Source organism: Pseudoliparis swirei, chromosome 24 (genome assembly GCF_029220125.1).
Source record: "Pseudoliparis swirei isolate HS2019 ecotype Mariana Trench chromosome 24, NWPU_hadal_v1, whole genome shotgun sequence".
In the NCBI taxonomy this organism is placed as follows: Eukaryota; Metazoa; Chordata; class Actinopteri; order Perciformes; family Liparidae; genus Pseudoliparis; species Pseudoliparis swirei.
The window spans coordinates 14,578,990-14,604,801 of NC_079411.1; the positions used below are offsets into that span (position 1 = coordinate 14,578,990).

General features: G+C 45.6%; 1 protein-coding gene across 5 annotated transcripts in view; it reads left to right on the forward strand.

Moving 5' to 3' along the window:
• Positions 1 to 25,812, forward strand: part of neurl1aa (neuralized E3 ubiquitin protein ligase 1Aa) — a 130,186-nt gene that overhangs the window by 21,949 nt on the left and 82,425 nt on the right. For all 5 annotated transcript variants that reach the window (XM_056409410.1, XM_056409409.1, XM_056409411.1 and 2 more), the window contains one exon: positions 12,818 to 13,546. In XM_056409410.1, the coding sequence (XP_056265385.1) occupies positions 12,818 to 13,546 (729 nt within the window). The remainder of the gene's footprint in view (positions 1 to 12,817; positions 13,547 to 25,812) is intronic.

Here is a 25,812-nt window from a genome sequence, read left to right on the forward strand (position 1 = left end):
CAAGGATGATTATAGAGGTCCAGCCGGAAAATTGCAACAAATGTAGATCCCTATTCCCCACAGTCACCATTCCTGCCAGCTATTTTCCGTGATTACGTTCAGTTGGACTCGGGGACAAGTGTTTAAAATTATTCATGTAAAAAACTTGTTTATTTGGAAAGCTTCAGGTTTACTCGCCCAGCTCGCCCCAAAATATATATACAGGACTCACAGAGAAATTTATAATATTGATGTTCTTTTATTTTTATTTAATGTACAAAAAACAAAACAAAATGATGCATTCGGATTCATATTTAAATCAATGAAAATATTACTTTTTTTTATTCTGATTTTTTGCTGATTATGGCTTAATAAGAAAAAAACCAATATCCATCTACTAATATTATTAAAAACAGAAAAGTAGATAGGTATATAATACTAAAACATCACTTGAATTGTCTAATTAACTCAAACACCTGCAAGGTTTCCTGAGCTCTTTTAACACACTTGTGTTTATTAATATTTTATTACTATTCTGAGTGGATTTTATTAATTTTAAGCCAGATATTAATCATTTTTGTTAATAAGCATAATGCAAAATACAAAAATCAGTTGATATTAGTAATGAACTCAGTTGATGTGTTTTGAATTTTGAATGTATGACATTTTTTTTTTTTCTAAATATTACAATTAAAATTTTAACTTATGTATATATTTTTTTATTTTTTTTCCACTTTATTATCATTTTCTGAAATTTGTCTTGCATCCCAAAAGTTAAACAGTTTCACATTAATATAAACATACAAAACTTGAGCTTTATTGTGAAAACTATCAACAACACAATACTACAAACATATGCTGTATAGAAAGTGGATGCAGTGCAATTGAATCATTTTACACAGCAACTGGATTCTCACAATATCACGGGTCACGCCAACATCCAACGACAATGGCGGCTCCTGAAGAGGTTACTGTTATCAGTTCTACAGAATTGGACGTTTTTTCCTCATTGAAAGAAGTTTTCTTTTCTTCCGACCACTCAAAGCATTTTCAAACTACATGTCAGACACCCATTCAGACACTGACCCTACTCCTATCACTGATGGCAGGGTCCACATCCAGACTGATCAAACCACTGATCTTCTACCACTGAGCCACAGTCGCCCTACACAGTGCCTGCCCTTTTCCACACAATGACGGCATAGCAGATGGTTGTGTGAAACAAACCATCTCGTTGAGGTACACTGAAGGTTAGAGGTGAGCTAACTCGACCCCGGGGTGCAAAACCAGTCTACTTGATACCGTGTTTTAGCGCAGTGATTTTCAACCACTGTGCCGCGGCACACCAGTGTGCCGTGAGAGATCGTCAGGTGTGCCGTGGAAAAATGTCCCATTACACTTAATTGGTCCCAAAAAATATTATTTAGTTGCCGCAAATAATGTGCTATTGTTGAGCGTCTAATAATGTGCTATAGTTTTAAGCAAGCTGAAACGTCATCTGGAGACAAAACATCGTTAGCAGAGTGAAATGGAAACACCCAGATGTTCTCGTTACGCACTGTTTTTTCTCGTCGCAAAACGTCACGAGCAGACCTAACTCCTGTGTTGACGAGGGTTGGGTACCGAAATCCGGTGCCTATACGACCGGTGCTACCCGGACCGAAACGCAACGCATATTTCGGCGCTTCCTTTCGGTGCCTGAGCCGATTGAAAATGAAAAAAACGATTGAACTTCTCTGGTGACTCCGCCCTGTCAGCAGGTTATGATAGCCTATCATATTTAACTTTGAAAGCGAAGGCATGCGCCGTGTGTGACTGCGTGAGTCCGTGCGGAGCACATCAGCGTCAGGCTGGGTGCGATGGGGAGACCGGTCTCCTTGAAAACGTGGAGACCAATGATGACAAGAGCAGCCCGATTAGTACCTTAATGTTGATTGCAAGTCTTGCATTCATAAAAGTAGGCCCACAAATAATAAATTAGCCATTATAAACATGTTGAAGCTAGCTCGTAGCTAGCGCGAGCTACGAGCGCGACAGTGATATCCGTTTTTTTGTCAGTGCGCCATGAGACCGGCTATTACAGTGAATATGGCCGAAGAGGTTTTTAATGTCGTCATTGTCAATCGTCGTTTTGTGCTTTTTTAAAAGTATCGGTTCAGGCACCGTTTAGGCACTGGTATCGTTTTAAAAGTACCGGTTTAGCACCGGTATCGGAGAAAGAAAAGAAAAAAGATACCCATCCCTAGTGTTGACTGATGTCGTGTGTATGGTTAATATTTATGAGGACAATACCTCAGAAAAGCCACATATTTGCATCTTTCATGTGAGGAAATGGGAGCGGAGCATAAAGCCCTTTGCTCCACACAGAAGGCCGATGGTTGGCCTGTGTGGACGAGCTGCGGGAGGAACTCAGTCTTTTTGACTGATGAGAGGTGCGATGATGCAAAGTTGCCCGCCAGTGATGAGTGGTGTGCAAGGCTGTCATCCATGGCAGGTATGTTTCAGCACCTGAATGAAGTGAACACACGGATGCAAGGCCAAAATCAAAACCTGCTCACAAGCACAGACAAAATAAATGGACAAAAGTGCACCTCTGGCAACATGTTGAAAGTGCCATTCTTGACATGTTCCCCCTCACCCAGAAATGGCAAGGAGATGTCAACACTGCTGCACTGTGTGAGACAATAGGTAGAGACTTAAAAACTATTGAGGATAAGTTGTCATTTTATTCCCCCTCAACCTCCACTGAATGCCTTGACTGGGTTAGGGACCCCTATAGCTCAGCAAAGGTTTTTGGACGAGCAGGAGGAACTAACTGAACTGAGACCGTGGTTGAAAGGTGAGCTTTGCTGATCTATCTTTGGACAGTTATTGGTTGACTGTTGCTCCATTCTGGCAAACAGCAATTTCAACATTGTTCCTTATTTTCCACAACAAATCTTTGAGATGAGATTTTCAAGCATGGCTGCAATAAAAACTCAAAACAGAGAGAGACTGAGAGCTGTTGTAGAAGAGCTTCATGTGGGCCTTTATTCAGCTCTGGGTTCATCCAAACAGGACCAGGTTTCACACTGATTAAGTATCAACACTTTAAGAGACATAAATTGTCGGCATATGCTGTATTATGGGACATGTTGTAAGTCTTTTGGTTGTTGGGTGGGCTGCGGGATTTTTTTATTTAGAAAAATGTGCCGCGGTTCAAAAAAGGTTGAAAAACACTGTTTTAGCGAATGATGCGTTAACTGGTGTCCTCCCAGTGTAATCTTGTCTTGCTTAGGTATCTGTAATTATGATAATTTCTCGATATCACGTCATGTTGTTTTTTTCTTTTTGCAGTTTTAGAAGTCTTCAGATGTTTATTTCTGCAGATGGCAAAGAAACTGTCCTTTCTGGAGGTTACCCTTCCTGTTTTTGTGGACAGTAAAGTCTTCCATGATGCAATGGAACGACAATGAACAAAGGCTATCTATATCTGGTCAATATTTGGCCCCCATGTTTATACAAAAGCAGCGAGGGGGGGGGGGGGGGCTGCTGTGCATTATCAAGCCACGCTGGGCAGCTTAACATGCATAGCCCAGGATAGTATGGCCGAGGCTTTGATGTCAGTAGACACACATTTCTTTTCCCTTGAGATTCAGTGCTGTCATCCCTCTGCTGTTGTGAAAATAGACCAGGGGTCACGTGGCGCATAGATATTATAATTCTGTCCACTGTGTTGATCGGTATCTTTGTGGTGGTGGGGGTCGATGTTAAGTGTCTCTTGAGTATGAGGGTGCCCATATTTTGTATTTCCCCTCTGTGTTGGTGTTGGTTCATAACTCAAAGTCCTGTTGCTGAATGTAAGTCTAAACTAATAGAAGACTGTTGGTTGATGGACGTTAGATAATGTGACACACAGAGAACGGCTCAAATATCAAGTAGCGGAGTCCCACTATTCAGGCTTACCAGTCTACGGTCTGCTCTGACTGAAGTCTCTGTAACTCATCGTTCTGCGACCTCTTTGGAACTCTGCTCCAAGCACCCAAACTGGGCTTCTCCCTAGACCTACTTAAGTCATTCCTACTGTCTTTTTACAGACAGGCCATATGCAGGGCCGCTGACAGAGCAGCTCATGTTGCTCAGGGGGGCAACTGACTGACATCTGCCCCCACAAACGGGCCTGTTTAGAGGGGTGGAACGCTACCGAAGGTCAAGATAGAAATACTCCATCCAGACTAGACACAGCCCTTTGTGAGGCTGAATGGCCAATTGTGTCAGCTCTGTGCTTCACATTTCCGGCCGCAACGCTCCGTGAACCTTTCTCCATCCTCAGATAAGCCCTTGGGCTTCCACATCTGAGGCCTTACTCTCGCTTCCACCCCTTATTTTATCTGGCTTTTGAGGAGCTGTTTTTCCCTTTTCTAGCCTCTGATTCTCAAATAAACCCTGCAGCACTTATAACAATAGAAATGGCAAAAATGTATGCTAATGCTAAATGTCCATCTCTGTACTAAAGGTTCTGTTATAAATGCTTTCACTTTAATTTAGCTCTTTTTATGACATTCTCCCTCAAAATCTCTATTCTTTGCCAATGTGATTTTCTCCCATTGGATCAATAACATTTATATCCTCTCCTTATCAAAGTTTTTCTGCAGCAAGTGAGATTATTCATTATGCCTCGGAAATGCTATAATCCTCGCTCCATAAAACATGAATTATAATTCTATGGTGAATTAAGTTTATCGCTCAAAGCCATTTTGAACAGCTTGTGTATGTAGGTCTTTCATAATGTAAGCTATCGGGGGGCTCTGGTACTCTCTGTTCAGGAGAGATAGTACTACACACACAGCCGTCTTCATACCACTTAATGTGCTTCTCCTTCCAGCTGTTGCATTATGTTGCCCATATTAGTGCATGGCTCCCGTGTATTGTCAGCTCACTTGCACTATGGAATTGGAAAATGCAATAAAACAAGCACAACCATGCCCTGTCCTCCATGAAACGGGTCATTCACAATGACGAGAACTCTTGATTGTTTATTTGTCAAGAAGAATAGTGCAGTGCCGTTTCACACGTATGTTATTAACATTAACCTTCTGAATGTCTACAACTTCTTCTGGGACAAGCAAGCGTCCATCGATGAAGAGAGGACGTCCAGTGAAACATATTTATTATTATAGCTCTGGTGAGTTCCTCCAAAAATTTAGATTTCATTATGAATTATATTGTTATAAAGCCACATGGTTGCTTGTCATTCAAATGAATAAGACTATTTAGATATGGATTGTTTTCCATAGAGAGACTCGGATGTAAATGGTAAATGGACTTTGCTGGAGGAACTGGAGTATTTCCTCACTGAAAGAACACTTGTCTTTTATTCACCCATTCATACCCCTTCATACACTGATGGGAGGAGCTACCATGCAATGTGCCACCTTGCTCATCAGGGCTAACATTCATACCCATTCGCTCACCCAAATTGGGGTTGAGTGTCTTGCCCAAAGCAAAGCCGGGGATCGAAGGACGACCCGTCTTCCGCCGATCCACCCCATAATATGAGATGTCGGCAGCAACTTGGACATCTTATCTTAATGGTTTGTTTATTATTCAGTGTGATGTGGAAGCTCGCTGGGTTCAGCTCCCCCTGTACTTACCTGGGCAGGTGGTATGGTCCAGTTGGGTCCGATAACATTCAGTGGAGCAGTGGGCAACTCCGGTCAATCCACGGCGTTCTTCAACATCGCTTCTGAAAACATTTCTGGTGACAACAAAAACTTCATCTGTTCTTTGTGTTGGGGGTGGCAGCTCTAAAATTGTTAATATGAAAATGTTGATTATAGCCGCTTTATTTTTTCATTCATATCTTAGCACATGTTTAGAGCGAATGCTTTGCAAGTAACTATGTATAGATGCATTATCAGTTCAGCATCCTGAGGCAGTTCTGAGGTCAGAGCAGAAGTAAAATAGCCAAGGACGACCGCGGGCGACATTTCGAGCAGCTTTGATGTAGTAATATTGAAATAGGAGCCGTATTGTTATGGTGCGGTGTGGAGGACCCAAACGCAGCAGGAGTCTTTTGAAAAATCAGCTTTATTTCCCGGACAGGAACACGGACGAACACCACACAGGAACAAAAAGGACGATCCGACACCAGACAAACAGAAGGACACAGATTAAATACACAGGGGAACGAGACACAGGTGGAAACACAGGTGGAAACAATCAGGAAAGAAACAGACAAGCACAGGGAGGGAAGAGCAGGGAAACAGGAAACGAGACAGGGACTTCAACATAAAACAGGAAACACTCAAATCCTAACACGTATCATGTGATGGTCCACCCCGAAGGATACACCACTGTGATATATCATACATAGCAGGAACAAGAGAAGAGGAGGAGGGGTGTGTGTGTGTGTGTGGGGGGGGGGGGGGGGGAGTTTGTGGTTTCACACCCCTCTGAGCATGATGACAGCAATTAAGTGTAATTGAGTGTCCACTCCCATCGCCCATCCTGCATATGAGACAGAACAAATTATTTGGAATCCAACTAAATCCCAGACCCTATACATAATAAGCCTCTGTGGACCCCCGCACACAAGACTCCTTTTTGGAGAACGTCTTGTTTTTATAAGAATTAAGAAGAATGAAATCTGAACAGAATGTACCAGTAACGCATTGCCGGGCGAATATCAAATGGTTGCTTCTGTAATAATGTTCAGTGGTAGAGGGGGAACTAAAGTTTGGATTTCACTTTCTTGGGGTAAGTTGTGATTAGTTTTCTCCACAACCCATGAAGAGAGGCCGGAATACCGTGTTTCTAAGCTTGTGCCGCAAAGGAAAGGTGTCGGACGCGGTCATCTCTCTGCTCAGGTGCCTGAGGTAGCAGGAGATTGACTGCACCTGGCCGTGAACAGGGCCAATAGGATATTGCGGAGGTTTGGTAATCGTTGGGGCAAACTGAAGCTGTCCCCATGGAACAGAAATGCAACAAGCCAGAAAAAGGTTGTTTAATTTACACCCAATGTCCCAGTGCCCAAGGTTGGCGCTCTCTCGCATATGTACACACACACACAAATACGCACACATCATGCGCAAAGAAGAACTTTATTTGACATCGGGAAGGCGGCTGAGCTACTGAGTAATTCCAGCTGTTGTAAAGCCAGCAAGACTCACGATTGTATGAGTCAGTCACAGTCGAGCTTTAATCAAGAGGGGCCCAGTGTGGGAGTTCCCTGAAGGATGGGGGAATACAGTCTGATTGCAAAGCCTTGAGGCCACTAACACCTTTCAGCCCGGCTGACTCAGAGAAGGGGATTGCAAGTCCAACTGTCAAACTCAAAGAAGGCAGCAGTTAATTTACTTCATACGGAAACAAAGTGTTCTGGAAGACGCTGTCTCTGTGGTCCATCAGAGAAAACTGCATTCACACTGTGTGGTGAAAACTCTGAAGTCTGCTATGTTTTGAGAGATTGTTCCCAGGTGATGGTATGAATGAGGAGATGAGGCTGCGTTGCACCACCAGGAAGCAACAGTGTTTACTGTCACTCTACGTCAGTGGTTCTCAAACTAGGAGAGAATAGGAGATTGTGAGGGGATTAGCACAACCTTCATCAGTGGTATCATTTGGTCTGCTTTTCCCTTCCTTCGTCATTTGAAGCTGTTTTCTTTAGCCCACGGCTCCGCGGAGACTAATTACCATTTGAAACGTACTGCATATCTTAAGTCCCAAAGTGTTCAGAGAAACAAACACAGTTTAAATGTGACTTCCTTCTACGCTTGTAGAATTAAGAAAATATAGCATTTATTTTTTTATTATGCAATACAAAGAATATTAGCAAGAAAACACCTTTTGAAAAACTTGTTTTTTTGCTTTTGGTCACTGGCTGCGCCTCGGCTCTCTCCGGACGATGCTCTGGCTCCACTCCGAGGACTCCAGGAACGTTAAGTCATCTGGAATGACAGAGGTCTATTAGAATCGTGTGTTGTGTTATCCAGCTCAGTGAGAGAGACAGACCATACTTCTGGCAGAAACCCATTACTTTTCAGTGAAATGATGATTTGATCATCACACGCACTTGACTTGCACTGGTGTTTGACTTGGCAGGACTCGGCCTCCCAGCTAATGGCAGCACTTTGGGACAAGTCCTGATTCTTCACACAGACCTTCCAAACACAACACACAAAGCTGAAAAGATGCTGTAAATCTGCCTTTGTGTCTACTAATTTCAGAAATGTAGGTTAGTGTTGTAAAAACGTTGAGGCCTCAAACAAAGCAAATTTAGCAAAGGTGTGTTCCCTGGCTTCAGTTTACTTCGTATGATTTATGACGCATGTTGGTTAGAGAGCTCCAATGGCCAAGAACAATGAACTGGATTTGTTTGATTTGGAATTTAGATTTTGAAGTTACTGTACCTCCAAGTCACTAAATACCTCTTTGAAGAAGAGGTCTCAGAAGTCATGAGCGGATCACTTTTAAATGGGGTAAACTACGTCTAGTTCTTTGTTTTCCCTCATCTCTGTGTGTACTTTTTTTTTTAGAACCAATTAACCGTTTGTTATTTTTCTGCTAACATTCTCTGGTTCTCAAATATAATGTTGGATCCATTGAGAAAAGAAGTTAGTTAGCGCATATTTAGTCCAACAAGTTTCCTTTAAATATTAATTTCAGTTATTTTTACATAGCCCAAAATCACAAATTAGCCCGGAATTTTGTTGGATGCCACATCAATCTGTACGGATCACAAAAAACTCCCCCCCAAAATTAAAAATTTCACAGGGAAAAAAGGGAAGAAACTTGAAGAAAATGAATGACAGCAAAGGGGTGGACATGCATATGTTCGGGGGCTCAGCCTGCACGCCGGTGATAAATACTCAACCTCAAATCAACCTTTCCTGCTTGAGCACAGGAATAAAACAGGGAGGCTTAAATATAAGAACCTTATGATGGAGGTTATTAACGCTGGTATGCTGATTGGCAGGGAAAGGGAGGGCTAGGGGGAGGAGGGGGCAGACACATGCTGGATTCTGCCGATGACCTAAGGGACAGAGCTTTTGTGACTTACCGGGCATTTTGCCTGACACTTTGTTATTGCCATGTGTCGCCTCGGGAGCCTGCTGATCTTTCCAAAAGCCCAGGGTTCAAAGCCGCCCAGCCCGATCAGGACGAGGGATTGGGCCAACGCCAGGGAATAAAGAAAATCTCAAACATCTAGCACAAAGACCATGTCTCTCTCTACCATCTCTCTCTCTCTCTGCCATTTTATGTCTCGTCCTCTCCCTCGCTTCGTCAGTCTCTGAGCTGTGCGCTGCCCCTTTGGTCTCCCTGTCTCTCTTGCACTGTTTATCGCTAAAATCTCCCTGGATATCCTTTCTATAGCCTGTGCCTTCCCAGCTGATCCGGACAGTTCCCTTTGAACCTTCTGTCCTCATGTCTGGTTGTCTCTTCCAAGCTGCCCTCTACCTCTTTATTCCCTCTTCCTAGTTCCAACCTCTCTTTCTCTCCACCTTTGCCGACATCTGATGAAACCCTCCAGAGCCAATGGATAAAGATAAGCCTTGTGAGATAGATTGTGTTCGTGAGATGGAGTAAATCCACCCCCCTTTCCCCAGCCCGGCTCAAACCCTTTGTGAGTTCCGTCTGCTCAGGCTAGGAAAAGCCACTAAGCCAGCCTGTGCCTCGATCCACCTCCCCAGGCATGGCATTAGCTCGCCTGCTTTGTGGCTATTCCCTAATCAAAAACATTTACAGCAGTCAGCCAATGCCGGTTAGGGCCAAGTTGCTCACTGGCATCCGCCCTGTCCATGCATTTACGATGAATTAGTCCAACAGGTACTCAATTATTCAAGTCATAACCAATCCAGAGAGAGGAAAAAAAGGCCTTCCAAATGGGCTGACCCATAACTCTCACGCCGCCCTGCATGAATGAATGAATGGTTCAGTCCAACAGGTCTTACATTTGGTTTGAGATTTAATCAAAAGTGAAGAATCAGGTGATGACCCCTCCCCCCAACCTCCTCCCCTCACAGGCTCACAGTGTCTGCAGCTGCATCTTCCATGGTCTCATTACAATGTCCTCCTACATGACACACACACACACACACACACACTGTTTAATGCTGCTTTCGAAGTGCAACATTTTGGCCTTTGTCAATGGGAGGGAGCATCTGTGAGTGGCGGATTTGAAAGGGACCAATAAGACAAAAGGATTGTAACGGCTAAAAACGCAGGTGCACCATGGTTAGCGAGCAGCAGCTGGTGAGCTCACACACACACACACACACACACACACACACACACACACACACACACACACACACACACACACATACACATACACAAGCTTTTTCAAATCCATTGGTTAATGTTCTCCAGTGCTTTCATTCATCTGTCTGTCCCGAAGGCAAACAACACATACAGGGCCTCCATCTCCCCAGCCTTTGATGAATAAAGTAGTAAAAGGAGAACACATGGCACACAATTCAAAATAGCTTTGAAATGACTTCTCTTTGAAAAGTGAGCAAGGAAGAAGAAAAGGGAATGATGTAAAAGAAAATGTTTTAAAAGAATCAGAAACCCTTGGAAAAGCTTCTTTTTGAAAATGGCTGATAAAATATATTTTTTAAAGGATCCCATGGACTTAAGAGTCAGAATGACGAGCACAGAGATTTGACTGACTCCAGCTCTCCGCTCTGCTCTCCCTCCCATCCGGTGTTATCCCCGCGACATGTAATCCTCCCTTCAGCAGCTCCGGTCCTCCCGCATGTCCCGGAGGTCTTGCAACAAAGTCTGTCCGTCCGTAATCCAATTTAGGATGGAGTGATGGTCAGCCGAGGAATCCGTCTCTGGAAAATACACACACATACAGTTTAGTTTGGTTATGGAATTCAAATCCCCAATAAATCGGTGAGAGCGGGCCGCCGCCGGCTCGGCATCCCAATCAGTTGTGCGGCTGAGGAGTCAGCATGCCTGCTGCTCTCGGAGAGGCCTTCCCTCTCTCCTTCATTAAAAGCCTCATTTCAGCCTGTGGCTCTCTCTTTCGGAGGAAATGGCATGACATCAGGGAAAGGCAGATTGAGTAGTTCAATGGCGACTTAACAGCCATACGTCACCGGGCTGTGTTCATTCCCACAGCCCACCGTCTTGTTGCTGGCTGGGATATCTCCCCGCAGAGGAAATAGGAGATGAAACCCCAGCTGGTTGCTCTAGTCACCTATTCGCCTCTGGGAGGTACAGCTGAGTGCTGGAGCACCGAGGTGTTTAACGGTTGATGAGCAGTCTGTGGGAGCCGCCCTGTGTGCCAACGGCACCGTCCTCTCTGTTTTATACCTTTCTGAAAAAACAATTGGCACGACTACAGGGCCTTAGTTCCATTACACGAGAATCACAAAGCATTGTGCTCTGCGTTAGCAGCTAACGGCTGACACGACTCTGAGGGAGCAGCGATTTCGCGTTAGCTTCTTCTAAGCTCATTTACAAAAGGTAAAGGCACAATAATAGATCATTTGTGGGTAGCAGTTTGTAAACACAACATTCAAAGTTGGCCTCTCCTTTCGGGAAGCCAGAAGCCATGCCCCCCCCCCCCCCCCCAGCTAAGCTCAGGTTCACTCTTAGTATTGCTCTTGCCTGTAATCAAAGTACGATTGTATGAATTGAACATCTACGCAAATGTGGTGATGTAATCTGTAATGGTTACTTTGCGATGCGTGGAAAATTGGTAAACGACAACGGGATCATGATGCGTTCACATAAAATGTGGTGTTGGTGAAAAACTTGAATAGATCCAGTTGTTTGAAGGAGGTGTTTCACAGTAACATAAATAGATATGAGAGATGAATTTTCATTAAATTCAGTTTATTTTGTACAGCCAAGAAACACAAATTACAAATTTGCCTCAGAGGGCTTTACAATCTGTACGTAATTATGATCTGTTTCCACTGAACTCCAAGCAGATTATGATCCATCATTAAAACCACTAATGCTAAATTTAGTTTTAATCCATACAATTACAATATTTATTTTGCTTTTCATCATTTGAATCGTTAGTTTTTATGAATAAAAAAACACTATAAATTACTATAAGTTTTCAAAGGATTTTTGGGACGGAGGCATCCCCCCACCGCCCACCCACTTTTGTCTCAATTTCTCCCCAGCACCTCTTGCTTTGGCTAAGGAGGGTCTCTCCAGAACCTCCGGTGTGTGTGTGTGTGTGTGTGTGTGGGGGGGCGTCTCTTTCTACTCCGTCTCATGTTCCCTCTCTCCGTCCCTACAAAAGCACATGTGCATACATCACACACGCACCCGGACGGCCCAATCTCATAGTAAGCGGGGGTCTCTGTCAGGGCGGCAGGCTAATTTCAACCCACGGCCCAGAGGGGGGGGGGGGGGGGGGCACATTCAGAGGTGTTATTTTGAGCGCCATGTCGAGGCTCATCAGTGGAGTCATTGTGTGTGTATTTGTGTGCATACGAGCGCCACTCTTACTATTAGAGACGCGTATTGGATGACATTAATGGCTCGCTGTAGAGTGATCCTGTACTACGGATTGCAAGGAATGCAACCGACACACACACACACACTCGCACACATGCACATCCACGAGTGTTTTTCATTGAGTTTGAGGAAAGTAATTTGCTCCTCGCTCACCGACACCTACATGTCATTCAACTGTGCAGCTGAAGTTAAATGTCTCTCTCTTAATTTCATTATCTTGGTGTCAGACAAGCTTCAGATTCAACTCTTATGAGACATGTTTGCTCACAGTTCAGGGATTCAGCTGCCTGCAAATGTCACCGCCGCATGTCTGAGGCAAAACACAGCGCGACCACCATTAAGTTCCCTCTCCGTCTCCTTCTCTTTCCAGACAGCGAGATTGTTCCTCCCGACTGCCTCCGCCCACGCTCCTTCACTACGGTGCGCTCCTCTTCTCTCCGGCGGGAAGCTGACGACTCCCGTCTGTCCGTCAGCCTGTGTGACCTCAACCTGCAGCAGGAGGACAGCAGCAACGGCCACAACCACTCCCAGCGCCACACCCTCCACCTGGCCTCCGCCTCCTCGTCCTCCACCTGCCCCATACCCCAGAACTCCCTCAACTCCCAGCAGTCCTCTCTGCTGCCGTCCGCCCTGGAGAGCGACCTCCATTTCCACCAGCTGCGCGGCGCCCACATCAAGATGCTGGACGAGCAGACGGTGGCGCGGTCCGAGCACGCGCGCGAGGAACGCACCCTGGTCTTCACCAACCGGCCCCTGCGCACTGGGGAGACCGTCTTCATCAAGGTCACCAAGTCCAGCCCGGCGCGCTCGGGCTCATTGTCCTACGGCGTGACGTCCTGCGACCCGGCGGTGCTGCGCCCCAGCGACCTGCCCTACAATCCAGAGGCTCTGGTGGACAGGAAGGAGTTTTGGGCGGTGTGTCGCGTCCCGACGCTTCTCCAAAGCAGTGACATCCTGGGCTTCTTGGTCAACCAGGAGGGGGAGGTCCTCCTCAGCCACAACGGCACGAATGTGGGCATGCAGGTGTGTGTGGACAACTCCCGCCCACTCTGGATGTTCTTCGGCCTCCATGGGGCCGTGACTCAGCTGAGGATTCTGGGTAAGTGAAGTTAGATACTCGGGAGTTTGGTAAAAATATAACAGGGGTACTGGAGCGATTCAGTATTGCACTCAAAGCGATTCAGGAGAGGCTGAGAAAGGTCAAAAGATGCTGGATTCTATTTTTGGTCCGTCCAATTGAACCCACCGGCCCGCAATGCGCCTGATATACCAGCTTTGCAGGTATGTCGGCATCTGTTCATGTGGCAGAAACAGCTGGTGTCGGTCAGGCCTCACTTTCTGTGATAGATTTGTAGTTTCCAAGCCAACATGATTCCATGATGCCATCATCAGGTTTTATTTTCACACATTCACAGAAGATCTTACACAACTGTTTTCAGGGGCCGGGTGGTATTGTTTCTGAAGAGCGCACTGACCTTCATGTGTAAAGATATCAAAGTGCCTCTCTTAACTTTCTAGCACCAGAAACCAACCAAAGAGTTGAACATGATTCACTTTTGTAAACATCCGCCAAAGATGCGTGCAGAGAGCTAAAGTGGCCTGAACATAACATACAAACGCCAGCGTTGGGTTTGTCCCTTCTGGGCTCCTGTAGAAACATGGCGGAACAACTTAAAGCTGTTGAACACTCGAGCGTTGCTCTCTTAATTGTTCTAAATAGTTCCTGTGTCAGTATGGATGTGCCCGCCACAGAACTGTTGTCAATAAACTGAGTTATCATTTTCTTCTGATTTAAAACTAAACTACATATATTCTGATTTTGAAAGTTCTGTCAACATTCAGAAATGATTCTGTGGCACATCTAGCATCTAACCCTCATCCTACCAACATAATAACATACAGAGGATGATTAACATTGGAGGAGAATAAAAGGAAGCGACGAATGTTTGGGGTAGTATTACCGGCAATAACTTGTATCTACTTTCACCCCAGCATAGTTATTAATATTGTATTCCATTTCTGCTAATCGATCCCTCTATATCCTACACACATGGACCTTTAAGTTATGGACATCATTTAAAATTAGGTCAACATTGACTTGATTTCACACCGGCACAAACAGGAGTCTTCTTGATGAAAGTTCTGTGTTTGACCCGTCCATCCAGCCGGGCTCCTCCCTCCGCCCACGATGACGATGACGAGTCCCAAACAATCTGGGAAAAACCCAGTGTTGCAGGGTTTGTTGTCTGGGAATGTTATTTTTAGGAGAAAGGGCTGGATATGGATATGTGGAGGCAAGTGTATAAACAGACAGATGTATATGGAAATATATAAGACAAAATGTGTCTTCAGAGCAGAATAATTGACACGTACTGTCCATTAATACACACTTACACATGTACTCATATCTGCTTACACGATACTACATGATAGTTTGTTATAGACCATTTATGAAATATTACATCTCAGAAAAGCTAAATATGGCTTAAAGTAAAGTGCTGCTGAGCATTTTAAAAGACAAAGACAAAAAACAAGTATCCCAGATGAAAAAGGTTAAGCACCTCCTGTGAGTGTCTTAAAGGGAGTAATGAGCTCTTTGGTTCTTTGACCGCATGCTTTATCTTGTGAATAATCCCACTTGAAAGAGTAATTTATGCTGGAAAAAACCCAATCCTTTCAGCCCAGCGAAGTGTTGCGGGTCAAGAACCTACAGATCAGGATATTGATCTTCGTTTGGCTGAGCACACCGCTGATGATGCCTCTGAGCTATGTGCAGAATTAATTTACTTCCTGGGGTTGAAAATCTATTTACGCTAAGTGTTGATCGCTCTGACAGGATGCCAATCGAGGCGAACCGACCGCGCCTCCCCGTTTTGGAAATTACAGCCGGGGGGCGGGGTCATGACCGGCATCGAGGGGTCATAATATTTACAGACAGGAAGTATCTACAACTGTCATAGGATCGGGGAGAAAAGTGGATGCTCCTTCACGATCCGGGAAGAATGGGAGACAGGAAGTGCGAACGGAGGTGGAGAGAGGCTGAGGGGGGCACACAGCAGGGCTGACGAGATGTCTCAGCGGGTGGACACTTTGCCTGTGTGTGTGTGTGTGTGGGGGGGGGGGGGCTGCAACATGCTGTGAATGACATTCTGAATGACATTTGTTCCCACATCTGCCAACGGAAGTCAGCAAAATCCCATTTATTTATTTTTGCTAAATTGCCACCGCATTTGAGCGACAACATCTTTTTGTATTTATCCACCCGGTAACGGCAAAGGGTCGACGGCAACAAGGCCGACGTATAATACAATAATACAAAGTGGCACGTTCAGTTGTGAAGGCTGCCTTTCCATTAATGCTGCGGTTAGGAGGCACAAAAGTGCACCGGTCCTTCGAAGGTGTCTCACGTGTTAGTCTGCGGAGGAAGAGGCATCTATAAATACATCCTGCGGTTCTTCAGTCACAGCAGCGGAAAAGGAAAGCAGAGGTTAAAAGAGGTGAGAGAGGAACAACCGAAGCTTTCGCTCGACAGAGAGAAACAGACGCTGAAAACATCTTCAGACCTTTCTCTTGTACAAAAGATTCAAATGTACTTTATAATTTAGTTCAATGCTGAATGAGGTCAATAAAACTATTCTTTAAATGATTTCCTTTCTTTTAGTTCAACAAGCAATTTGTTCCATTTTAGCAGTATACTTTAACATCAGTTTATTTAACACAATTCATATCATTATTGTGATATCCAGTGACATTATGGCATATTGTCGCCCTATTTCAAACCAGGCTCTGAGCGTGTGACAAAGGGGATTCACTTTGCTCACTCAGGGATAATGTTGCTCTTCGTTAGCTCGACCCACAACAAGCGACGGCAAAGTGACGTTGACAACCATGTCAATACGATGAGGGAGCTTCAATGTGCAGTAGCTGTGTGGAGGGATCTACTCGGCACACGGTGTCCTCGCTCCATTTCCCCCACTGATCCCATCAGGGGAAGCGTGAGTCTGCTCCGTCCTTCATGCCCCGCCAGTGTTTCCGTTGAATGACTCCAGTTACTTTGTTTTCATGGGTTGTCGTTCTATCTGGCCTGTTGTTGTAGATCAGCTGATCAATCAAAGACATTGGGGTTTGTCTCAGTGTGTCCTCTGGGCTCTGTTAAGATGGAGGAGGACAGGTGAGCTAGTCCTGCAGGAAATGACAGTGTATAATATTCTGTCCTGTCATTGGTTTGTATGGGTGTCCATAGATGGAGTGAGACGTGAGCAGCAACTTAGATATCTTGTAATAATGGTGTGTTCATTATTCAGTGTGATGTGGAAGCTTGCTGGGTTCAGCTCCCCCTGTACTTACCTGGGCAGGTGGTATGGTCCAGTTGGGTCCGATGACTTTCAGTGGAGCAGTGGGAGAGAGGAGGAAAGCGTCCTCTCAATCCACACGTTTCATTTGTGTCCCTTTGTTTCAGTCGACTTTGAAGGCCCACTACTCCTGTTAATCCACCGCGTGCTTCATCTGTCCTTTCTGTTTTTCAGAAATTTAGTTTTTGTGTTTCATCTTCTCTTTTATCAAAGCAAACATCACCTTCTTTTCAAAAATACTAAATGTCTAGATCCTGTGTTTGTCACAGAGACATCACCTGTTTTACAGTTCAATTACATGTTGGCCTGTTTTCTGTCTACATTTCCACCAACATCAGTGAAGCCAGAGAGCCTTGGCAGCACAACAACGCAGGAAACGCAGAACAATGAAACTGGTGGGAGGTGTTCATATAAATGGGGGCACATCTCCATCATCAGAGCAGATCTAAGAAGTCCCACTGAGGGGCGAATCATCTTTACTTTCCAGCTGCTTTGAATGAGGAAGCATCTCTTATCTGGCTCCGTCAGCTCTTGATCTATTGCGTCATGTTGACTGCAGAGCGGTTTGGCTCTCAGTGGAGCTGAATGAGAGCCTTACCTTCCACCCAGAGTGAGGGATGTGAAAGCCGACAGCTCGGCTCTCCCAGTGGGCTTCTGCCTTCAGGATGGCAACGCAAGGCAGTCATCACAGAGGCCTCACTTCTAACAAAGCGGGTAGTAATGGACCTTTCTAATAGGAACATACTCAAACGGATGCATCAGGTTAGCTCAGGTCAGCCAAGAGTACTCGGTCAGGGTAATGTCGGTGGATGAAATCAATAGTGCAGTAGTTCTATTGGCAGTAATGGTTGTGGAAGTAATACTTGCTTTTTCCTTGTGAACACACATTCTGGCTTTGTCTTCGTACGTGTCTCAGTCTCTTTATTTATAGATATATGCACATGCATAGTGTGTGTCACTGTGCCTCAGAAACCATTTGCAGAACTAAGAACTAAATATATTCTGTGATATGTTGTCAGAATGTAAGCTGAGAGTGCGCCGTGAAAAACCTCTCAGCTTCAGCATCACTCTGAGCAACACGCTGACCTTCAGCTGGAAATATATATAGGGGACTAAAATGCACCTTTTTATACGCGGGCGATTTAGTCCAGATCCGTGTTTTTCTGAGCTCTCCATGCTAAAGACATGCCCCTCATAGTTCCACCGCAGCGGGACGCAGCAGCTCATTGACCGCATGCCATGCAGCATTTCTCTCTATTTTATAAATCCCTGGCGTGAGTGTGTGACGGTTGAACCTGGACAGACAGACATGGAAGGGACCTTGTGCCTTGTGGTGTGGAAGTAGGACACCCATGCAGCGACCCACTTCACATGTTTTATAGATTCCATCAGCGCGTTCATGCTCGAGTGAAACGTCTCACCCACCCACATCCTCGTGCACCGCAGAGGCCTCTCTCCTCTTTCCTCTCTCCTCTTTCCTCTCTCCTCTTTCCTCTTTCCTCTCTCCTCTCTCCTACTGTCATCTTGGCTGCTGTCTTGCCCTCTCTCTCAAATAGGTTATTTGTAATAATTTGGGTCCTTTTTGGTGCTCCTCACCTCTTTCTACCCCCTCCATTGTCACACATGTAGCCCTGCAGGGCATACTGCCATCCCACAGGCTCATATACATGCACACGTCTCTAATGACGAAGCCTGATCATGTGACACGGTGTGCTCCTCCAATGATTGTCTCTGCTGACCTCTGTGTAAATGACTATTTACACTTCCTGTTCCCTCTGAATGCATTTCTGGTTCGATGTTTGAAATCAGGCCTGTGTTGAACACACGCTGAGCAGAAGTGTATGTTTTGTTCTCCGATTTAAAGAAGCAAAAAACAGGAATAACCTGTTGAATCTGAAAGAGATCTTAAATCTTTATAGCCCATCATCAGGCTTAAAAAAAAGAAAAGATAACGTTGCTGAACAAAAACATGCAGATTATTTTCACCGATAATCCAAAAATCCAATAGAAAAATCACATTTTGACCGTGCTTTGCGAGAAGCGGACTTTGAATTGGAACATGTACTCGGGCTGCGACTGATGACGTTTCATGAGTCCACGAGAACAAAAGTAAAGACAAGAACGCGTATTGAGACTGTGCATAAGGATATGTGTAACCCACTGATTGGCTCATTGAGGCAAAGAATATAACTGGCCAATCCAGGACAAGTGTTGATAAATATCTAGGTCAAGGAGGGTGACTTCCTGTTTTATTGCCGTACCGGACAGCATGGTGTCTGTGACCGACGACGTGCCTTCCATGTTATATCCCTTGCAGATAGCGGTGCGTGAAGTACGATTGCAACGTGCTTAACTGTTAAGTGCATTTTATGTTGTGGACTATACAATATGCTAGTTTAGCGCTGAACAGATTTTGTTTAAATGCTAGATTCTCGTTTTGTTTTGCTGCATGGGGTTTTTCTTTTCCTTTGTTTTCCCCTGAGTGTGTCAGCGCTTTGGTTGATGCTGTTAACATTTTGTTTGTGTTAAATTAACTGTTGTTTGTGACCTTTTGTAGGTCTGGTTTTGTTGATGTGGTCAGAAGCAGATGATCACTTGGAGCACCACTTGATATCAGATGGCGAGCTACCCACAAGTGTCAATGACATGGATGACTGTCCCCCTTAACAACGTTTATTATTTTTCATTATAAATATGTGTGTTATTAATAGATTTTTGTTAAAATACCAGTAAAACCCTTAAAAACTGAACTATTTGATTTGAACCTGGTGACTAGTCAATAAACTTGGGTTATAATTATCAAAATAGAGCCAGAGGTTACACATGTGTTCTATATTAATTCAGTATCAGAGACCTCCCATCGTCCTAGAAGGGCGGGCTTTGTCACACAAACTTTGACCTAAATGTGAATGTTCAGATTTGAATGCTGAAGGAACGCCACGGCCTGATGTGTGACCGACGTTCAACAGCATCTTCCTCTGAGAATACTAACAATAAATAATGAGACATTCATCCACTTCCTGTGCCGGAGGAGTTTGCAGTCCTTTTACATCCTTTGCCACGTGTTCCTCGTGGCCTGAGACTTGAAGCAGCTTCTTCCAGTTTATTTGTCCAGCGTTATGCACACTGCAGGTGGTTGGTTTATATTGTATATTCCTTGAGAGATTGACATCATGAGAGAGGAAGTCTGGGTTCAACTGTCAGAGACCTCCTGTTGGTGATACAGAAAGGTCATGTGACAGACTGGGGTGGGGGAGGAGCCTCAGACACTCATGGCAGCTACCGGCCTACAAGCATCGCTGCTGACAAAAGATGAATTGAGTGAGAAGTGAGGGGTGCGTGTCATGTTAAAGTTCAGAGACGTCTTACTGCATGTAAACAAGCGTTCACACACAAGTATGGAAGCAAACACACTCCCCTCCCCGCAGCTATTAAAGTGATGAACGGCTCAGGGATGTGCGACCGGGTCCTCCCTTCCAAAACAGCCCCTTTGACTCTGGAGATAATATCTTTCACCGCAGACTGAGGAGACGTTAACGTTGTGTGCAGCAGGGAGCCGTGACCTTAGACTGCTATTCTCAGAGCTGCCGTCCTCTCATCCCATCTGAACGCATGCACACGGCAAAGCTGAGCCACATTTGTCCCGATACCTCAGAACAAGAGAGGCTCAATTGGAATGTTTGCTTCCACTCTTCTCCCTCCATTCTTTCTGTGGCATGTTAAGTGTTTTAACCCCTTCCCTCCTAATAGCTTGTAAAAAGTGACCCAAATCTGGTGCTCGCACGAGCTTGGAGGCCGTGATCCTGCTGCACACATACGTGCACTAAGCCCCCCGGCCCTCCACCGTCCTCCACCCGGCATACACCGTCACATACTCTGCATCGCTCCCATCGAGGCTAAAGATGGACGCACGGCTGAAGTAGTTAGCAGCGGAGACGTGGCGTCGGGCGGGCAGCTGTTCACACAGGTCTGTTTGATGTAGCGGCGGCATCAAGGCGCGGCAGCACAGATCTGCCTCAGCTGCCCTGGGTGGGAGGTGCTCGCCTGCCAGGGGGATTAACAGGGAGAGATGGACAACGAGAGGGAGGGGAGGAGGGGGAGAGAGAGAGGAAAGAGATAAAGAGTGCTCGGTTCCAGCGAGGAACCGCTGGTTTTAAAGGGCCGCAGGGTGATCGGGCTCCAAGTGATTCAATTCAATTCAATTCAGTTTATTTTTATAGCCCAATTTCACAAATTACAAATTTGTTACACACATAGACATCCCTGCCCCAAAACCTCACATCGGACCAGGAAAAACTCCCAAATAACCTTTCAGTGATCCGATGGAAGGTGAAACATGAGGAGTGCAGCAGCACCTTGGAGAGTGAGTTTTGTCTTGCTGCTCCTGTTGAATGCTTTAGCATGCTAAAATAGCAACGACAACAAACCCCATTTCTGGTGTTTGGGGTCTTTGTCAGAAACAAGCCGACAATCTCAATCTCTAGTTTGAAGTCTTCTTTAATACAGCATGATGTTCATTTAGTGAATTATGGTTAATTTAGAGTCAAACAGACTAAAGCAGGGTCTGCTTTAGGGCGGGGTTACTGTGATCTACCCGACCAGAGCCTACATGGCGTCTATGTGTGTCACTCCTTCGCATTCCCGGTATGTCTTTACTAAATAAAGTGGTTAAGATAATGGGGCTAAACCTGTCTTTAAGCTGTGTGATCTGTTTGACCTGTGACTTTTTTCTTTAGTGTGGTTGAACTCAGCGATCACTCAGATTCAAGCTGTAAGACAAGAGATTCAACATGAGACATAGACCGTGTTTACATGCATTCGAATAACTGGCTTAGTCGGACTGAAATCGAATTATCCGTTTCATGTAAACACCTTTGTTCGACTATGTGCGGTCCGACTACGATCCGATTAACACCCCTGGATAACTCGATCCGATCCGGTTGATAATTCGACTATCGCGGCATGTAACGGTGAATTGGATTAGGAACTGGAGTTTGTGTCTTTGCGCATGCTTGAGATCCCGCCGCCCTCCTCCCTCCCTCCCATATCGTGACCCGGAAGTCGAAAGAGATGATAAGTTGTCACTGCCGGGAGCCTGGCCGGCAGAAAACAAACAAACAACGCTATGGAGAACACAAGAGCCACCACACATTTCTGGACCGAAGAGCAGACAGAATTTATGCTTAATGTATTGAAGGAGTCGAACATACTAAAGTTCATGGTTCTTTCTCGAAATGTTGATGTTGTTGTTGTTGTTGTTGGTAGTGGTGAAGAGGTCAAGCGGAAATGGCTGTATCACCACGAGTTGTAATGAAAACAGCGCCACCTATCGTATCGGATATGACATGCTTTCGGCCAATGATTCGAATTACTCACTGCCATGTATATTGGGATAACAGCAGATCCCCCAAAAGATAGCATAGTCCGACTAAAGCAAGATTCGAATTATACCATCATGTAAACGCACTGATAGTTGTGACTGGTGTAGTTTGAAATGAGACTAAAAGCATACAGGTTGTTTGCACAAGCAACATATTATTATGATCCATATTTATATTTAGCACAAAGCGATGTAGTTTAACACAGGACTTTCACCCAGGAGACCACTAGTCATGTCCCGTGGAAATAGAGTAATTAAGTGAATATGTTGCGTACATCTAGTACGTAACTTAGTCACGCAACAAACACACTCATTTTAACTCGTGAAGAGTTGTTTGGAAAAGGCCTGAACCAGGCGTCTCCTTCGCTTCTACTGGTCTCGTATCTATTCATAGGCTGTGGGCAGAGCAGTGCGCTCCAGATGACCCGTTGCATCACGTCACACACAGCACCGATCATAAACACACACACACACACACACACACACTCTGAGGGGCCAGGAGCAGCGGGGCAACCCCCGGTATGCAAACAAAGCATCCTGAGACACGCCACACCGAAGAGTCAAAGGTCAAGAGACACGAGCAGCTCTTTATGAGCTCATACAGTACAACATCGATTCGCTCTGAATTCCAGCGACTCCATTATTGTTTGGCACCATTGAAAAATGGCCCCCGGGCATCCGTTGTATTGATCAGACTGCTGGCACAGATGGCAGCAGAGAGGGCTGCTGGGACACTGGTCATGGTGTTACTGGTCAGTGTTGATGGAGACTCCGGGAGAATGAAAGGTTCCCCACTGAAATCAGAGCACAGAGCAGCTGACTTCTGATGCAGTTGCTCGTGTGCTATTTTCTGACAGTGAGCTTCAGGGAAGGTAATTAAAGTTATCTGCAGTCACGCCGAGACGCAGCAAAGCATTTGATGGGAATTCTTAGTTGGCGATGACACGCTTGCTCTACCAGACAGCTCATTTATATCTTCATTTGTTGGCTATTTGGGTGGCGCTGGTTTATCTGTGATGGTACTCTATAGAAAGTTATTCCAGATGACAGAGCATACCACAACTGACATCAGGGACCTACTGGCATATTCTATTATTAGGATAAAGCACCCCTGATGATAATGTCCTTTTGGGCAAAATTGACTTTTTAAAGCTACGTGTAATGTCCTCGCAAAGAGACACACATTCAACCGGAGATGAGTTTCTGGCCACCTGACAAGTTTGTAGTCTAATATTTACTCCACCTCCAGATCCGTTTGTTGGTCTCCCAACAGCTGAGAGACATGTGCAGCGTCTTACCGTCTAAACCAACTCTCTTCTCTTCACCCGCCAGCTGCCAGACAGAAATGAGTCCACAACCAAATGAGAACGAGTGATTGACCCGTTCACACTGCACACAGTCGATTCATCCATTCCTCATATGTAGATATTGATGAGTGCCGCTTCACATGTCGGTGGCTTTGAAGGCCGTCTGCCATCTGGCAGCCTGGGACAGCCCGACCTGTCTGTCGAGCCGGCGCAGGCATTTCAACATGTGTTGCCGGAACTTATTCTCGGAATTCCCATTTGTTTTCCCCCCCCCCGACCGCCGTCGCGACGTGGAATGGGGAACGGACGGAGGACTGCTTTGAAATACACTTTCTAAAAAAACAAGTAAAAGGAGTGATGAATATGTGCACACTGATGGAGCATTCCAATCTGTGTGAGCAGTCCTTTAAAAGTAACGCTAGTAATACGATCGTCCTCTGGTTCATCGTTTGTATTTATTTTGTGGACCAAAGAAGAAACAAAAGGAACATTCTTTTTTTTTAAAGAGCAGCGGCATATGAGAAGACCTATGAGCTGTAATGTTTGGTGCCTTTATGACACTTTATATATAAAACAAGTCCAGATTAACCTGCTTAGAGAGCACTACATGGATGGAGTCTTCCTATTTGGCTTCCAGTGTTCTCCTCCGCTCTCACGACTCATTTCCTTCTCTGTGATATTTGTCTTTGTTACCTTCTGTCACATTACGTTTCATTTAGCTGGCGCTTTTATCCAAAGCGATTTACAATCATGTTGCTTTCATACACCGTCGACACAGCTCCAGGGAGCAATTCAGAGTTAAGTGTTTTGCTCAAGGACGCATCAACTAGGGCGGGGATTGAACTGCCAACCCCCTGATTGAAAGACAGACCTGCAAACCACTGAGCCGCAGTCGCCCCACCACGCCGGTCAGCCTGCACGGATCAAATTCTGACTATTGCAACCGCCACCAGTAAAGTGGTTGCTGGTTCCTGAAGGAATTGGAGTTGGAGCAAACGAACCTCTCATCCTCCCTTCATCTGCTCCACTAGGCTCCACTCACCTCGGGATCCGCGGTCCTCGTCCAACCCCAGCTCGCCCTCCTCCTCTCCGCACACGCCCAGCGCCTGGGCAGCGGCAGCCCGATCTGGTGCTGAGCGAGGCCTGTGCCCGCCGCGTGCTGCAGCTCACTGGGAGGTAGGTAGACCCGACATGAGCGGATAACGCTGCAGCAGCTCAGCATCAGGGTTTCACAGGGGTGGGAGGAGAAACCATGATGGGACGGCGAGCAGATGTCATCCTGCAGCAGTTAGGAACAAGAGCCAGCACGTCTTGGTTCCACTGCCGCTGGGCGTCGGGCCGTGTTTGTTCACATGGCGATGTTATGGAAATGTAGGATGTGTTTTTTCAACGTAAACCTGATTAAACAACATCCTGTTTTCAGCCTGATTATCAAGTCGCCATTTAGTTTCACTTCATTCACGACGCTGTCGGTCAAAGAAGATGTCCCGTCTGCAAAGTTCTGATTTGTTTATTTATTTTCATGTGGTTCTGTTCTGTAACTTAGCGTCCATAAATCACCAGTTACGTAAACAAAGTGACTTATTTGAACGTACCTTAGTCGCTAAAGTAAAACCAGAGCTTCTTCAGGTGAGAAGAGGCCGTGTGTATGTACAAAGGGGAACCGGAGATCGGGGCCAGAGAACGTGTCGTTAGTCGATGGTTTCTACAGTCGTAGAGAACCGCCGTCAACAAGCTTCAAACAAACAAACATAAGATTCATGTTGAATGTTTTTTTCTACTCCGTCTTTTTTTTGTGGCTGAAATAAATAAAAAATCTTATTTCAATGTCTCCCCAGGAACATCCCCAAATTCCCCCGTCAGCCTCCCCAAGTCCCCGACGTTTCCATCGCCGTGGTCCGACGAGTGCTCCATCTGCTACGAGAACAGCGTGGACACGGTGATCTACGCCTGTGGACACATGTGTCTGTGCTACACCTGCGGCCTCAAACTCAAGAAGATGTCCCACGCCTGCTGCCCCATCTGCAGAAGGCAGATCAAAGACATCATCAAGACCTATCGCAGCATCGTGAGGGCCGGGCGGATGGCCTCCGCCCGGAACCGCAACATCCGGAGAAGACGTGTCGAAGTTCAGGGAACATGAACTCTGGTACTTTAATTTGGTGCATTCACAGAATCGTTTAGTTCGCTCGTGACCTTTTCCAAAGTCGGTACCGCCGCTTGAAAGGTCTCCTGTCCCTGCAGAGGCGGCATGTGAAAAGGGCGGAGAGTCCACGGAGAACGTTCTTCTGAAGCAGAAGATGCCCTCTGCTGCGACCTTGGAGGA